General features: G+C 43.3%; 1 protein-coding gene across 2 annotated transcripts in view; it reads right to left on the bottom strand.

Annotated features, from left to right (window-relative positions):
- The window catches only part of ppp2r2ba (protein phosphatase 2, regulatory subunit B, beta a), a 37,035-nt gene that overhangs the window by 16,352 nt on the left and 3,120 nt on the right, over positions 1-17,563 (bottom strand). Inside the window, exon 1 of one of the 2 annotated variants that reach the window (XM_076103153.1) lies at positions 1,069-1,270. The exons of the other annotated variant lie outside the window; for it this stretch is intronic. Within the exon in view, the coding sequence (XP_075959268.1) occupies positions 1,069-1,138 (70 nt within the window). The 5' untranslated portion in view covers positions 1,139-1,270. Of the gene's footprint in view, positions 1-1,068; positions 1,271-17,563 lie in introns of those variants that run through there. 2 annotated transcript variants of the gene reach the window in all.

Here is a 17,563-nt window from a genome sequence, read left to right on the forward strand (position 1 = left end):
GTATGTTTGGCCTGTGTAAAGCAAGTCCGTTTTTCACTCAGTTGAATTTATTACCAGCATTTCTAATCAGCACATCAGTTAACATTTAGAATCAATCTGCATAATTAAATAAAGTTATTATAATCAGTGAATGGGGACCCAAATATAATTGATGTATGACAGTGTTATGTTGGTAAAAATTGGTTTCATGTTGACCAGTGATCTAAAGCAGCTTGTGGGGCAGAGGTGGAGCTGATTGGTGGAACTGACATAAGGGAACTATTTTGCATCAATTAGTTAACAGGCTCATCAAGGGGCTGATGTGTGATCAATGAAGAGGAAATACACACGTACATTTTAGAGCTGTGGTGGTGCAGAAAAAAAAAGCTATTTTTCAAAGCTCCAGTTATAAGCATGTAAAAAAAAAGTGTGAGAGAGAGAGAGAGAGAGAGAGAGAGAGAGAGAGAGAGAGAGAATTTACTGTACTGCTTCTTGAAATTAGGGCACCTTCTCTTTCTAATTATTTCAACAAGTGAACACAGATTGAGGAAAACACGTTTCTTTCATCAATATTGCATCATTTTGAACTGATCACATACTACATAGCCCGCAGATGCCGAAGTACAGGAGGCTTTATTCCATTAAAGCCCTGATTCCCCTCGGTCAGGATGGTCATCCCAAAATAGCAGGCGTGACGAGAAGCCACCTCATCATCTCCTGCTATTGACACCACACGCTATGTTACAAGCTCCATGTTGATGACCCATGACCGGAATATTCCTTTAATACCCTGATAGCAGATTACATTGTATCTGAGGTGATTAAATGCGCATTTACGCACATTATGGGCCAAACAGCGTCGCTATAACGCCTAATATAATATATTTATTTTATCACCCAAACCATTTATATAGGCCTACGTGATATTTGCCCAATAGTAATTTTTTTCTGATTCCTTTAATCTTCCTTTGCAGTGACTTCTTTTTGCTGTGATATTAGCATCCTTCTAGCTGCAGCCTCGGGTTATTTTATGTGGCGGTAAAAGAGCTTAAAATGAGTCCCAACTCCCAACATCATCTGTTTAAATACCTTCGGTTGCATAGTTGTGGTCGCGAAGGAAGCTGTTGTTGATTTTCCGGGTGTCACTCTCCTCCTCCATTGATAAATCGGCTCGTTCGGGATCCTGAAAGCGGCAGACCTGATCCCATCCTGCCCGGTACCGTCAGCAGGCGGGCTGTCGGACCAGCGGGGGGCCTGTCATGGCTCCAGATCTCCGGTGTAATCAACACAGTCACGATCAAATACCTGTGATGGTGATGATGATGATGATGATGATGTACGGGCAGGTCCTGTGCACAACTCAGGGCGCATCCAACCGCCCACCGTCCGCGGCGCAGTGACAGTGCCGATTCCAGCAGTGGATTTAATACTCTAATAACGATAGCGCATTAGGTCCCCTGCTTCAGAGACATATCCATCTCCCCAAAATATTAAAACTATGCTGATTTTCACTACACAACTGGTCAAAGAGAAAAAAAAGAAATGTCCTGATGGTGGCTGAACCCGCAGCAGCAGCGCACTTCGTAAATCTCTTGTGGAGGATTTGAGTTTAGGAAGGGTAGATTTGCCCCCTCCCAGCGCCAGCGGGGCGGGCGGGATTATGCGTCAACAAGCTTGCTCCGATCACTTCACTATTTCCATGTCAGCCTCTCAGCTCCGCACATCGTCCCCAGAGTGTAGCACTGTTCGCCTTCTCCGTATCCAAACACTGCAGGGTCTCTTCTCTCTCTCTCTCTCTCTCTCTTCCCCAGTCATTCATTCATCGGCGGTTGTGATCCCGGCAGCTCAGCTGACTCACAGTGCGCAGAGCAGAGAGCTGGACTGTAGTTACCCACTGTGCTGCTTCTGCTGCTGTGCTTCAGCGATTGAGGGCCCCTCCCATGCTGCCTGTAGGCTGGCTCTTTAAAAAGCACAAGCAGCAAATGTGACGCTCTCTCGAACCACAGACACAGAGGAAGAGTTCATATTCTGCTCGCTCACAGCTTGATTACCACCTACAAGGTTTGGTGGGTGTAAAGCCGACAGCTTCCTTCTGGTCTGGTAGCAGGTTGCCTCTTAAGCCCGGTAGATCACCATCCCTCCATCCTGCTGCAGAGGCATCCATACATCCTCGCAGCCAGCAGATTGAGCACTGGGCCCATACTTTCTATATGCCTCCCAAAGAGCAGCCGCTAACGGGTAGAGAGAGGACATCAGAGGCTTTATAAGATGTGTTTTAGGAAGTGCATGATGTGGCACATTTCTGCCCCAACGCTTGAGATTGGGGCGTGAAGTTCGGATTCAGAGAAATCCGGGCAGAGAGGGACACAAAGGAGAGAGGCGAAGAGGATGAGTTGTGTAAGGGAAGAAGCCTGGTGAGCAACAACGAGGGACAGAAACGAGGGCAGAAGAAAATGAGAAATCCCAGACGCTGATTAATTAGATTAGCAGGGCCGCCGTCTGCGCCTCTTACTGGAAAGATCTCATTTCCATGCTGAGTTTTATTAACAGCACACACAACAAGCCTTCTTCTGGTCAAGCCATAAGCTTTGACGAGTGTGTGTATGTGTGTGTGTGTGTGTGTGTGTGTGTGTGTGTGTGTGTGTGTGTGTGTGTGTGTGTGTGTGTGTGTGCGTTGCATCTGTGTGGCTGTGCGCGCAGTGCATCCCTGCCCTTATCTACTCACTTTACCCTAAATCTCTCAGGGTCCACAAAGGGACAGGGTATCTCCCCTGCACGAGCCTCAACACACACAGACACACACATACACACACACACACACACACGCACACAGCAGCGGCAATAAAGAGATTGTGAAGCCCCCTCTCCTAAATGCATTAGCTCTCTAATCCATGGGACCATTTTCACATCCAATCCTCTGCTCCTGCACTAATGGGTATCTGGCTGTGAGGGCGGCAGGCTGCTCGTAGCTGAAAAACAGGGCCTTCCTACACATGCTATTTTACACCCCATCACCCCCCAACCTCCATCTCCATCGGAATACATTACAGGGCGGTATCCATGCAGCGGGATAATGAAGGTTGCTCGAGCGTCTGCGAGGGCCTGTGATTCACATGCTTCCATATTTACAGTCCTCTGCCCCCTTAATGAAATCTGCAGGGAAACCCTGCCATCCTTGACCCTCTCAGATCTGACCGAGTGTTCAGCGGTGCTTCACATCTCTATCAATATTTAAACAGGCTTTACAAGGACAAAAGAAGCACAGAGCGTTCCTCTTCCGCAAAAGACTAAGTTTCAGCTGAGCAGCAAGACCGGATGAAATTGAAATGAAATCAGTGAAAACAATGGATCTAGTAGAATGAAGTCGCATGGATGAAAGGCTCAGGTTCGTCCGATTTTGTCGGGAGGCGTGGGGGAAAATATGAGGCGGAGAGACAGACAGATGAAGAGCCGGGGTGGCAGCTAAAGGCACCGAGATATTTGACTGTATAATGAGGGAATAAGTGGCAAATGCTGCTCGGAGCTAGAGCCTGGGATCAATCGCCGTCTCCCTCCCTGCCTCTGTCCCATTCCCTGTGCATATATGCCAATCTCCTCTCCCCTTAACCCCTTCCACTTCTCTCCCCCCTCTTTCCTGCCAAGTCCATATGTGACCAACCTGGCTCATATACCTATGGAAAGCATCTCGGAGAAACAACCGTGACCGGAAAACCACTCACTCTCAAATCGATCCACGTGACCTTGCAAGTGAGTTGATACAGGCATAGTCTGAGATCCCTCACTTGAAATGCCTCAAGTTTCTGCACCCCATGGCTCATTTAATGCTCCCTTCCTCTTCCTCCTGCCACTTGTACTCCTCTGCTACCTCACTTCTCTTGCTCATTACACCCCGTCTCCCACTCCGCTGGGTAGGAGACCAGTCACGGCACGTCTACAGCCCAGCTGCTGCGTGTCGGGCTTGCAGTAAATGCTCGGGGGGCCACCGGAATTGGAGAGCGTGTCCTCAATTCTCCTCGATCGTATGGACAAAGTGGGTTAAATTAGTCTCTAGCAGCCCAAACATAGGGACACGATCACATGGCAATGATATTTTAGTCATGCCCAATTGCTTTGCTTGATGTGTGGTAATTGCTTGACCTGGGGATGCCGTTGTGGGGCTACAGGCAGCAAAGACGCTGTCTGCATACCAAGCAGCACACACATGTACACATGGGTATAGATATTTGACCATACAGCACATGTTGTAATCCACCTTCACTGCATTTCCATTATAGTTCGAGATTGCAGTCATTGGCTGTATCGACCCCGGGAAAATGTCCGGTTTAAATAGGTTAAAATATTGACCTCCTGTCCTCCAGTTAATCCAACAAATATGAGATAAAGATAAATCAATACAATATCTATTTAAGAGCCATATACTTAATCATATTTTGAGATGCATATGGTATAACTAATGGAACAGTTAAACAGTTAAATAATCACATTTGTTACGCAAATCAGTTCCTAATATTGTATCAGATACCATTGAACACGAGAGATGCTACTAAATTTGCCCAAAAAGATATGTTTTGTAATGTTTTGTAATGATTTGAATGAATGTTTGATTTTCAATTGTTTTCCAGAAACAAATAGACCATAAACATATATGGTACGTCTTCTGTAGCATGTTTGACAGTGTCTATGGGTAGGACTATGTGGAAATGTAATCTTATATTATCAGCACTGAACAACAGAGTACATTAGTAGGTATTTGGTCATAAACTTTAAACAAGTCAGTATCCTCTGGGGACCAAGAATGTTTGTGCGCAATCTCATGCCAATCCATTCAAAAGTGGTGGATCGACGAACCAACCAATATTGCCATTCATAGAGCTGCTTGCATGGCTAAATAATCCATACTGTCATAAATAAAGCATTCCCGCTATTTGTCTTCAGATTCAATCGAAAGCTGTCTTTAGCTCCCTTTATTTCCAGGTTTATTGTACAGTCACTAAATGTCTCAGTCTGGCAATGACATATATTACTATCTTCAGGACAGGTCAGGGTACTCATAAATGCCACAGTATGGCATGTGAGTTGTGTGCTACTGTGCTGTGATATAATACGTCAATTTGAGTCCAGATTGTTGAAGCTAGGGATGAGACTTTTAAAAAGTCACTTTCTCATCTTTGCTGGACAAGGATGGATGAAATCCCCATGTGAAATATCAACAGTAAAGCCTATTTAGTGGCTGAGCTGACTTAATATGACATCCCTCAGTGAGACAAGCTGGCTGAGCTACAAAAGTCATCATGGTTGTAATTTTCACTGCCTGTCCACAGCTTTTAGATCTCCTCAGTTATTTAAAAAAATGGGGATCATTCAGCAGAATGAGATTCTCACTTCAAACATTCATTGCCTTCCATTAGCCATGCAACCCACCCTGGCATTAAGAGGAGGTAAACACATGGGGGTAATAGGATTGCCCTGGCCGTCCATCTGTCAGGGGGACTGAGCAGCAGCAAACCCCGGGGATGCAGCACCCTGGCCTGGATACACCTGCTTAGTCTGCCCTTTCTTTTGCACTCTCCTCTCTGGAGATATTAATTCAGTAATAAAACATAACCTCTGTGAGAGTAAAACACATCCATTGAAGTGTGTGAATGCCATACGGAGTAAGTAAAATGCTTAAGAAATACGCGCTCTGTGAGAGTTTATAACCTTCTGGCTTGAAATATTGTAAAATGCAGCTACTGTTCTGTTAATAGAGTGCAGATGGAGATGCATGGCAGTGGCTGGTGAATGCGGAGCGCGAGGGTGGGGGAGGAACACAGAAGAGAGCGGAGGGGCCTGCGAGAGGGTAAGGAGAGAAAGATAAAAAGATGGCTGTATAGTTTTGGAAGGGGGCATTAAATCAAGCCTAGAGGCTGTCCCGAAATCAGCGGGCTTTACTCTTATTGTCATTCCAATTACATCAGGATGAGACTAATGCTCCATTGCTCGGAGACGTCAGGCCAGCAGGATTGGATTTTCTGTTTCCCCCTGACTCTCCTTTCCCCTCCCCCAGCCTTCCCCCTCTCTCTACCTCCCTTGATAATTAATTAATTGAAAAGAATGCATGTACAATGATTAGCTCAGGACGGAGCATCTTGGATGAACATTAATCAACTGAAATGATTTTGTTTGCAGAAACACGGCTATTTTATTAGGCACCGACACACCTCGAGGGTATACCCACGACACATATGGATGTCTATATAAGCGGGCGCCCTATCACGAAACACACACACTTGCGATTGTTTCTGCTGTATTACAGTGTTAGCAGTAGAGCGTCGGAAACATTAGCATAAAAGGTGAAGAAGCAGCACACATGGCGGATTTAGATTTGTTTTGTGAATATACAGTCTCATCTCGCTGAGAGGAAATGATGCCACTTAGCAGAAAAGCATTGCATTGTACCTCTCTGGTTGCTAGGAAACTGCAATTGAACTGGCATTGCAATGCAGCACAACAGCTGTCAACATAATTGGACAATTAAGATCTTAAAATGTCGTTATTTTGGTCATATTCATCTCAATGAAGGTTCAAGCGCGTCCCGACACGTTTTCTACCAGTTGGGTTAATGGGCCGAACATGAGGAGCTCATGTTCGGAGTGAAGCTGGATTTCATTGGCGAAATGATCAGCGATGCATTAAGGGTAAGGATACTGAAATACAACAAAGCATGGTACCGTTCCGTGCTGCTTGGAAAGCTTGGACGGACACTGTGTGTGTTGTGAAGTATGCCGTATTTGTCCCACAGCACTTTCCTCTCTGTGGACAGACGAAAGACCGGGAGGAAGAAAGTAGGTTAAGCAGGTTAGTGAGCGACTACAAAGCCACCTCCCCATACATGACCAGGGATCCGTGCACAGCTTATGTTCAGGACCGCGGACAGCTCTTCACAGAGCAGACGCTGAGGCAAACAGAAAATGGGTTAAAGGGAAAATCCACCCCAACAAATGTTACTAATAATTTACAATATAGCACAGCTCAGTCTTAACTGCTTCATAGACTGCAGAAAGATTGAATAAAATAATGGGAAAGCTCTTATGATAACAGCACCCATAAGCATCCATAGGAGCTTTTACAGTCCATATCTATAAGCCCTACATTTAAATAAAACTAATTTAATTGTCGTATCTCAAACAAAAACTCATTTAATGTTTCTATCAGTGTCAGGAAGTGGACCAATTCCAAAAGTCACGTTATCAATTCAAACATGATGCTTGGTGAGACACGACATTGTCTTTATTTGTATATACTGTCAGAAATTATTGTAAAAGCACAGTGGAAATTTTAAGGATTTTTATTAATTTTCCCTTTAAATATTTCGTATTAGCTACATATTATATGACTCTAGACTGAATTAAAATGATAAAATCCATGGAGACTGCAGATTTTGTGCACTTGGAGCTAAATGCTAACGCCAACATGCTCACAATGACATTATGACATGCTGATGTTTTTACAGATATCATGTCAGCATGCTAACATTTACTAATTAGCACACAAAGCACAGATGAGGCTGATGGACATGTCATTAGATTTGCAGGTATTTTGGTCATGAACCATGACCATGGCTTTCAAATGCATTTCAATACAAAATGTATATATTGAACAGTAAAATCATCTTGTTCTCCACCATCCATAGACTCTAGCTATATCCACAAGATAGATCTATTCAACGAGGGTTGATGGTGCTAATGAGAACAGCAGCAGTGTGGATCTGACCACACTTCTGAACATGTCCACTCCCTTTTCCTGCGTACAGCGTGCCAGGGGGAGTTCAGTCATGTTCCAACCGAACATGCTCTCTGGGCACCTCGGCTCAAGACACACACACTTAAACACAAGCACACACAGCTTTATTACAATAGTCCTCACACGCACTCCGTCAACAACAAAGACAAACACTTGCAAGCGTGTCACACTTAAAGGCTGTAATCTCCAGGAAAATCCCATTTTGCAGAGCAGCTGCCAGCGTGGATCACAGATAGACTGTTGGGTGGCAAGCTGTCCATCCACGCTATTCAACTAAACACACACACACACACACACACACACACACACACATTTGAAGAAGAGCTTAAGGTGGGATCAGACCCTACCACTGTGATGATAAAATCATGCCACTTGTTTTAATAGGGACATGTCGCTTGGCTCACCCAGACAGTTTCTCATTTGAACAGGGCTTCATTGTTATTGCTCAATGTATTGATCTGGCATGAGGGATATCTGTTGCAAAGTAGCCTCAGGGACTCGCCATTTCTGACATGTGTGAGGAGACTGACTGGCAAAAGTGATCTACCCATCTATGTGTTAATCGTGCTGTGAGATGATACACAGGTAATATGAAACACTGAAATAACATGCATTATAAAGTCTTAATGGGATCTAATCTCATACCATCTACATTATGAAGTATACAGATGTGTAGTATAAAGTAAATCCCCTTTATGTATCTATGCGTTACATACACATAGATACATACACATAGAGTAAATGAAATTGAGCGTACTGACATGAACCTCCCTTCAGCTTTAAAAGTGATGATCTTAGAGCACCACCATCTGGCAAAATGGAATATTACATGTTTGAACCTGGGTAATATGATCACCGTTCTGTGTATGACGCATGAAAAACATGCGTTAACCTTGGCCAGGAGCTAGTTGTCAGCCGGTCAAACTTACAGAACTACTCACAAGCTGTCATGGTTCCTGACTTTGTTGGGATTAGATTAAAATCACATTTTAGGCGTATTTGGAAAACTCCAGGGAATAAATCAATCAAATCAAAGGCAAGGCAACGTATAGAACTGCAAAAACACTGGGCTTTTGAGGCAGATGCCAGTGTGGATATGCAATAGTAAGAGCTTGGGAACCCTTGTTACACGTCTTTGCCCTCCTCTCTCTAAAACCTTGAAGGGCTACAACTGTACGTATCTGATTTATCTGAGATAAACAAATATCAGCTGTAATATAGTATCTGCTTTCTGGTTTTTGGTTGGACTCTCATGGACTGTCCCCAAAAATAAACCATTCTGTGTGTGTGTGTGTGTGTGTGTGTGTGTGTGTGTGTGTGTGTGTAAGGACAAGGCTCAGTTCACATTTCAATCAATGCATCAACAGTTTTTTCTGCATCCCAAGACAATCTTTAGCTATTATATCATACATGAAGGACCACCAGAGGAGGATGCGGAAGCTTTTTATTTATGTATGCGGGAACAAGCTGTGCATGTGTCCTGAGTGAGCATTGTAGATGTGCTCTCCCTGCATGTGATGTGACAGCATCAATATGGGGATCCATATTTTGTCCACCCCTGGCCTAAGACACCGAGCAGAACTAATTACACCGGCAACAACCTGCCAGATGACCGCCTGCAGTAATCTATAGGAAGTGGAGATGTGGGAGCAGACGTATGACGTCGTACACGTGGGCACAAGAGCGAGCAGATGAACACATGTACATTTCCGAGGGGAGTGGTGCTAAGGAGGCGCCCATCTCCTCAGACGGACGAGCCAGTGAAGCAGCCAGAAAAAAACGAGGAGCGAGTCGTGCTGGGAGTTGTGCTCTACAGACACACTTCAGTAATCATACAGTGAGCAAGCAGACAGAGGGGATGTTTCTTCATGAAACAGCCATTTCCACCTTGCCAAGCTTCTCCCTGGTGCAATTCCAGCTCCTGGAACCGCACCACGGCGCTTCACACCGAGAGCTTTTTCATCAGACAAATCACAAATTAACAACTTTTATTTTTCTACCTGTTGCCTAGTCATCGTTATCCCTCCCTATCTGAATGTGAAATAGAACAATTTGACAGACTGAATTCTGATGTCACACACACACACACACACACACACACACACACACACACACACACACACACACACACACACACACACACACACACACAAAAATCTCACAGTGAATGGTTTAAGTTTGGGGTAAACAGTAAACAGCCCCTGTGCCAGGACAGCTTGGCCTAGCTGCACACCGTCAATACTAATGACATCAGGATACAAAGTATCACTATAGAAACCTGGAGGCTCTGGCCCTGACCCACACACCTCTCTGTGCTACCGGAAGGCTTGGGGGGGGGGTTCAAACTGGGGGTGAATAAAAAGAGAGTGAAGGTAAGAAAAATCTAAAAGAACGAGTGAAAGGTGAAAGGAAGGAAGTTGGGAATGAGAGTCAGAAAGATGAAGAGGGGGAAGAGAGGGGGGAGCCAAAATGTCAGGGAGAGAATGAGAGTGTGCGGGTGGGATGCGGGGTTCAGAAGCATTTCGCTGGTCGATGCTGGTTAGGAGCCAGAGCCGAGTGCTTCGTATGAAAACAGGCAGAGCACTGTGCCGCAGCCAAGCCTGAGATTCAACTCTGCCGGAAAAGAGCTCCTATCCCCCCCCCAAATCTGCACTCTCATCTTCTCCCCTCCCCCTGCATCCATCACGCTCTCTATTATACCGCCTGACTGCCTCTCTTAGACTCAGCAACACTTTCAAACAGGCCAGATGGGCTCAATGAAATTCACCCAAATGTTTGCAGCCGTCTAAATCTCCGTAGTGACACTGCTCTCCTGAGCTGCTTTATTTGTGAGTACAGTTTTGCCAAAGGGTCGACTACAAAACCAGCTTTGCGCAACGTCGCTTTGAGCAGGCCTGGTATGAGGCAATGTGTAGGTCATTACAAACCATAGAAAAAAAACCATAATGCTTTTATGACAGATTGGCCCGGTCGAGCCAGGCCGTGTCCCTCAAAAACATCTACTGTAAGTAATTTCCGAGCGTTAAATTGGCTGCTGGTGGGAAACCTAATTTAGGCTCAGTATTGTACTTTGTCACACACCAGGCCTCCAAACACATTTTATGCTATTGGTCACAGAGCCATTTGGATCAATGGGAGCTAATCACTGAGAGCCAAGGTTGAGAACAAACTGAACAAAGCACTTTTTATGTAACAGAATGGGATCAAAGCTCTTCCTATCGCCTCCTTTTTTAGTTACAATGAGACTACCTCTGTTAGAGGTAATTTAATGCCAGGTTATTGTTGTACTGAGTAACCATATTTTATCAGCCTTCAGTATCCAATCATAATTTAGCTGCACAAAATCTGGCACTCTAAAATCACAATTATTTTTGTAACTTTTTACACTCATTTTAATGGCTGTTGTTGGTGCTTAATGTTGATGGATAACTATCTTTATTTCAGATGATCTGGTTTATTATATGTCGAGGTTGGAGTGAATGACTTGTAGCTCTCTATGTATTTCAACAATTGCGCCCAGACTAAGATCACACATTGTTGATCCAAAGTATTTATTAGACTTATTAGATTTCATTTGTGATCGAAAGTGACAAAAATCTGCACTTTTGTTTTCTTTTGGAGTCCTTGGCCTCTGACTGAAATTAGCAAAAGGAGTCTCTGTCTCTGGAGCCTGCTTGTGAATATGTCGAGTACTGATCCCACAGAGTCTCATTCAGTCACGTCTGCATAATCCCACTGGAGAAGAGGGAGACGCTGTTGTTTACAATATCATTGGTGGGATTTAAAACCTGGTTAAATTCCACTGAGACAAAGCTGGTCAACAGGGCTCATTGCTAAATCAATTTGTTTAATTTAATTCAGTTGCTATATTTGCGAGCCACACACCTGGCTCGATGTTTTTTATCATCACAGCTTGTAAAATTCACGTGTGAATTGTGTACAAAATTAAACTTTGAGGCATGGGCCTGAATTCTAAACAATGAAGACCATGCCTTCAATTCTATGGAAATATGAACATTAAATTGGATATGTTTAGTATCCAATCAGTTATAAAGAAAGATTTTATTCCCTCATAAAATGAGTTGAATGGCTGCAGTACATACATGGTGGTGTTGTGAAGAGCAGGTCTGCAGGGGGAGCTGTCTGAGGGGGAGCATGAAGTGGGAGGAGCGCGGCTTGATCACAGCCTATATATACACAGGATTGAGTTCAGGTGTGAGACCTTTGCACTACCTGCAGCAGAACCAAACACTTGTTTGTCGGATTGAGAATGTGAGTTTCCTTGCTTTTATGCCTATTTGTGTTTGCGGTACCTTGATGCTTGAGTTACTTATGTTAAGTCAGAATGATTGTACATTGTGTTAATTCTTGTCAGTTATAGGCTGGCAAGATATTTGCTCCCTATGTATTAAATGTAGAGTATGGTGATAATACATGTTCGTGTTTGGATAAAAAACGGTAGTGGAATCTTCTAGTGTCTCATTGTAGCTGACCGCACATCCATAGTGATTAATCACAGTACCTGGTAATCAGACTACCCCTCCTACAGTCCTGATTGTGGAATACTCTACAAGTTGTATTCCAAAAGTAAAATGTTGCAGACAAAACATAAAAAAGAAATCTCTTCACCCACACTAGTGGCTCTGTGAGGCTGTACAGTGGTGCTTTGATTTAAATACAACATGCTCAAAATGATAATGCTAACATGCCGTTTTTGTTTAATGTATGTTTGCTATGATCACCATCTTAGTTTAGCGTGTTAGCATGTCAACATTTGTTAATTAGCAGTACAGCTAAAGATGACTGTAGTCAGCTTTATAGGCATTTGGGCATAAACCAAAGTAGTGGACATAATGCAATTTCAATCAATGATGGATGGCATAGAGAAGTCAGGTAATCAACACATTTATTACAATTCATTCTGGTGGGAGCATGAATGTCTGTATTTCGTAGCAATGCATCAAATAGTTGAGATATTTTAGTCTGGACCAGAAGAGTCTCTGTTTAAAGAATCTACATTGTCAAGTCACATATGATTGTTTGTATACTGTATAGCTGGAATATATCTGGATTAGAGTTTATGGTTAAAACAATTTCTTACAAAAAATAGTAGATAAAAATGGAAGCTTGGTAAAAGAGATGTTGTGTAACACGTGGCGATATGAAACTGTATAGACACCACTTCCTGAATCTTAGTTTACCGTCTATTATACTGTTTTTGGCCTAGTTGATGACTCATAAGGTTCACACGGGGGAACTTCACTGGCTTCCTTTCCCGCATAAGAATACCGACTAAAAATAAGGTGAGGCTCGCAGTTTGAATCAGTAAAAATGTGCTGCAGGTAGATGCTGTTTATCACAAATTGTGGCTAAAACTAGAGACTCACATCAATATAAAAAGACGAGACAGAGACATGGTTTGCTGATTTATGACTCATCATGTGCCATCCATCCATTCAGAGCTGTTTTATACTGTGTGTGTGTGTGCGCACACAGGGTTAAGAAATGTCAGAGACAGACTGGTACTTCATGTACTGCTGCTGCTGCCTCTTACAGTAGCATTAGGCTACATTATTTATCCAGTGCCATTACTTGTGTGTGTGAAACAGCATTCAGACAGAACAGTAAAAGCCTTCATTACAGTGTGGCCTGAGGAGTGATGTAGCATCTCTAGTCTCTCACACGCCACTGTACTCTGCCCATGGTGCTGATGACAAATCAGGAAACACAACAAACTCCTCACAAACAGCTTTCTATCTATAGCCATCTTTGCTCCAGACTGTTTTGGTTTGATCCCTGCTCTGTATCGACCCTGTTACTCAGGTTATTCTGTGTAAACAGGGCTGTGATGACTCTGCAACAACGGACGGCTATTTTCAGAGGGATATTGAAAAACTATGTTGGGAAACTATAAAACGGCACCTAAAGCGAGACCTAATTGGATCACAGCCAATGGCCCTGTGGATATGGTTGGGGTATGGGGGCTGTGTAGTTGGCCTATCATAACTCTCTTATTGGTCATCAGTAATTAAAGATCAACCTAACGCCATCTTGTAATCCATTTATTTTCCTCCTAAACACGAAGGCCAAAACAGTTGAGCTACTCCTCAATCTTTCCACTTCCAAAAAGTCAAAGTATGCTGGATCATTCTGTATAAATGCTCTATCAGCACACATGATGATCTATATACAGATTAAGTTAATTTGCCTGAAGTTGAATAGTTTTTTTTATCTTTCTATTGCATTATTTTTCAAATATGTAAAGTTGCTGTAACACTTTCTTTTATTATCTCCAGCATGATTTGTTCTTTTCCACTGTATATCCTCTCTGCTGCTGCTGCTGCTGCACAAACTCATTAAAGTTTCATCCAAGCTATAGTCCATTCTTTGAAATTCACACAACTTAAAAAGGCTGAGATACAAACAAAAAAAAGCCTTTTATCCATGTGTCACCTGGGTATGCAGAGCACTTGTTATACCTCAGACTGTGTTAGTCTAATTCTGATTAATTAGGTTTTATATGAAAAGCAAAATAAGAACAGAGATCAACATTAAAGCGTAGAGTGCTCGAACCATTGTTGCCTCTAAACTAATAGGTTGGTTCAACACACCTATGAATTCATCACATTGAAATAATATTCTGTCAGTTGCTCTATATTCCATTGCTATATTATTTTTTTTAGAGGCGATTAATACAAGATGCAGTTCAGGATTTAATGAAAGGCTTTTATTGCACCAGTGCCAACCTGACTCACTCGTCCCATCAGGATCCTTTATGAAAACCACAGAGACAGATGGGCGGAGAGTGTGAGAGAGAGGAAGCCCATCCTGATCTATATATATATATATATATCCCAATAGTAGTCTCTGTCTCTTTGCTGCAGCCTGCCAGCACGAGCAGAGGCCCAGTAGTCCGGCTCGATAAGGAGCCTCTTTGTCTGCCTCTATAGCTCCCAACAGGAGTATAGTCGGTGGCGTATAACACAAGGGGCTTGAACACTGAGGCTTACCGTTGAGTTACAGGCCACAGGTGAAACGTTTGCACTGGTGCTAACATATTGTGAAACGGTGATAAAGGAGTGACTGAGACCTGCGTCACTGTGCTGTAATGATACACTAACTCCTGCGAGGCTGTAGGCTGTGAAGGGAGTCTCAGTGATACTATACTGATGCTTCTTTCCTTGTTTTCGTGTAGACTTACTGTGGAGACCTGGCAGGAAGTGTTTGATGGTAAAGTGAGACTGCGGATGAGTGCTGTGTGAGAAAGTGGCTGGGCTGTTATGGTGTTTTCATCTCGCAGTGTAAGAGAACGTCAGGTTCATATCCGTCCCCCGAGGCCCCAGAGATCCAACTAATGTGACTCAATGGACACGTTTTAGCCCATGTTGCCGCTCACCATTTTCCCAAGCATACATCGGCTTTGATGTTGACATCCTTCCTTACAGTTGGCCATTTGTTTCCCTTCATTTCTGTATGAAAATGTTTGAGCAGCACAGAGGTATGTAATTCACCAATATGAACATTCTTGTTTGTGAAACTTGCATCATAATCACGTGGTAAAATAGATGAATGAAGGGGAGTAGCCTAACTGTTGGGAGTTATTCCCCTATGTCCTTAGTTTGACCTTAACCACACTAAACCCGACTTAGATTTAACCACCGCTAACCGTATGTCTATACATAACCATGTCTAATCTTATACCTAAACATGTGACTAAACAGGCCAGTTTGTCTGCATTCCTCTCCCTTTTGCCCCAATGTGGACTGGACAATCCCCATGTCACTGCCAACTCCTCCTGTTAGCCTCGGGAGTGTACACGCTGTATTGCAGACCATGCATCGCGAACGCTTGATGCAATACACAGGTAGTTGCCAAACCGCTGCTTTTCACAGACCAGTGAGGAGCTTCACCACCGGGGGCATAACAATTGCTAATGTCCAACCACACGAACAACCATGACAAACAGAAGGAGTCTGTTGATGCCCACACAGGGTTACCAGCATATTACACCTGCATTCTTTTTAGGATCACAAACATTTTATTAACATTATCTTATGACCACTGTGTAGAAAACGTCACTTAATGTGAACTGGAAGGGTCATATCTGGCTGATAAATTATCTTTTTAGTAAGGTCAATATCGGCATCGATACCAGTCCGGTTTATTGGATTAGTGCTTCACTTAGTGAAAACATGACCATTATGGTAATTTAAAACGACATTCATTGATAATCTGACCAATTGGGGGCATCGCAACAATCTGTAAACACAATGCATATTATCATTTTATAAAGTTGATATGGCATGGCAGCCCTGCAATAGATGCGATAGATAGTTGCTGGTCGGAAAACCAAAACAATTAACTGAAAGACGCTAAAGTCCCCCATAGAGCTCTGGGTGAAGGCAGAGTCATGTGATAATTCTTTGTGTGTTTGTCACTACAAAGGAAACCTTTCATACTACACACAGTTATTGATCTGATGTTAATATAAAATGTTTGATTCATGCAGCTTTAAACTTTACTGCATTACAACAATGTGGCTTAGTTTATATGAAAGTATATGCAGATCAACATTCGCGCCTCATGTGGCTCCTTGACACACATATTATAACCCTTTTTCATCAATGCAAAAAGAAATACGTTTTTCAAATGTATAAATAAATATCAAAAAACAGAAACACATTTCTTATATTCTCATTTTTGAAAGGAACCCTTTTTTCTTCAAACTACACCACAAGCTCTGCAGCAGAAGTCCTGAGGCAAGTAGGCATGAAAGTGTCCTGCTCTAGGGCACTCCGGCAGAGCAGATGTTTGTCATCACAGGAGCTTATGTATTCCACTTTAGAGAGGGAATCCACCACTCGTACACATCGAGTTAAGTTTACTTGCCATGAAGAGGACTATTCAGCCTGTGAAAACAGTTGAATGATATCTACTGTGGCTCTGGAGATGCTTTCTAAAGTCTGGGGAAACAGCCCTAGTGATGTCATAGTAATGTCGTCTCAGCTTGGGCAACTTTTACTGAAAAGAGTCTAAAAAAAAATAAATAAATAAAAAAAAGACATTGAGTTGCATTATGGGAAATAGGGTCCAGTGTTTTTTGGCGCTTGTCCCATACTAGAGATTAAAAGTCAGGGTATCTCTGCCTCTGCTGCTTCGATTTAATAATCCCTCTCTTGCAAGTCCACTGACTTTAGGGAGTGCAATACTACAACATCAAGAGCAGCCAGCCCCTTTCAGGATATTCTATTTCTCAATGTTTTACTTTGCTTGTCAGGGTGGTAAAATATAAAGAGGAGGACCGGGTTGGACCGACACCTTCTCTCACTCCCTCTCTCTCTTTGGTATACTTTGTAGCATCCTTTTGTTCGTTGTGCTCCCATCTTTCTACCCTCTGCAGAGAAAAGCTGACCAAACAGAACAGTCACGTGTACGAGTGTGTGGCTGTCTCGTGTGTGTGTAGGGTGTTTGTCCCCGGCAGCATGTGAGAACGGGACGACTACGAGGAGTGTGTTCTGAGCTGTGAAGTGGGTGTCTGTCAGGATAACAACAACACAGCAGGATGTATGATAACGGCACACATACACACCAGCATACGCTGCGTTCCTCACACACAAACCTCCTCAACTCAATGTTATGCTTTGACTAAATGCCAACAGAAGTCCCCCTCAGGCGCTGCCATGACAAGCTCACTGCTCTTCTTATAAATAATACAGCCGGGTAAAACTGCAAAATGCAAAGACATACACACCGCAAGACAATTGTCGACGATGGCGCTTAATCAGAGACTTTCTTGTCACAC

This window comes from Anarhichas minor, unplaced genomic scaffold, assembly GCF_050575085.1.
Source record: "Anarhichas minor isolate MPS153535 unplaced genomic scaffold, ASM5057508v1 ptg000028l, whole genome shotgun sequence".
In the NCBI taxonomy this organism is placed as follows: Eukaryota; Metazoa; Chordata; class Actinopteri; order Perciformes; family Anarhichadidae; genus Anarhichas; species Anarhichas minor.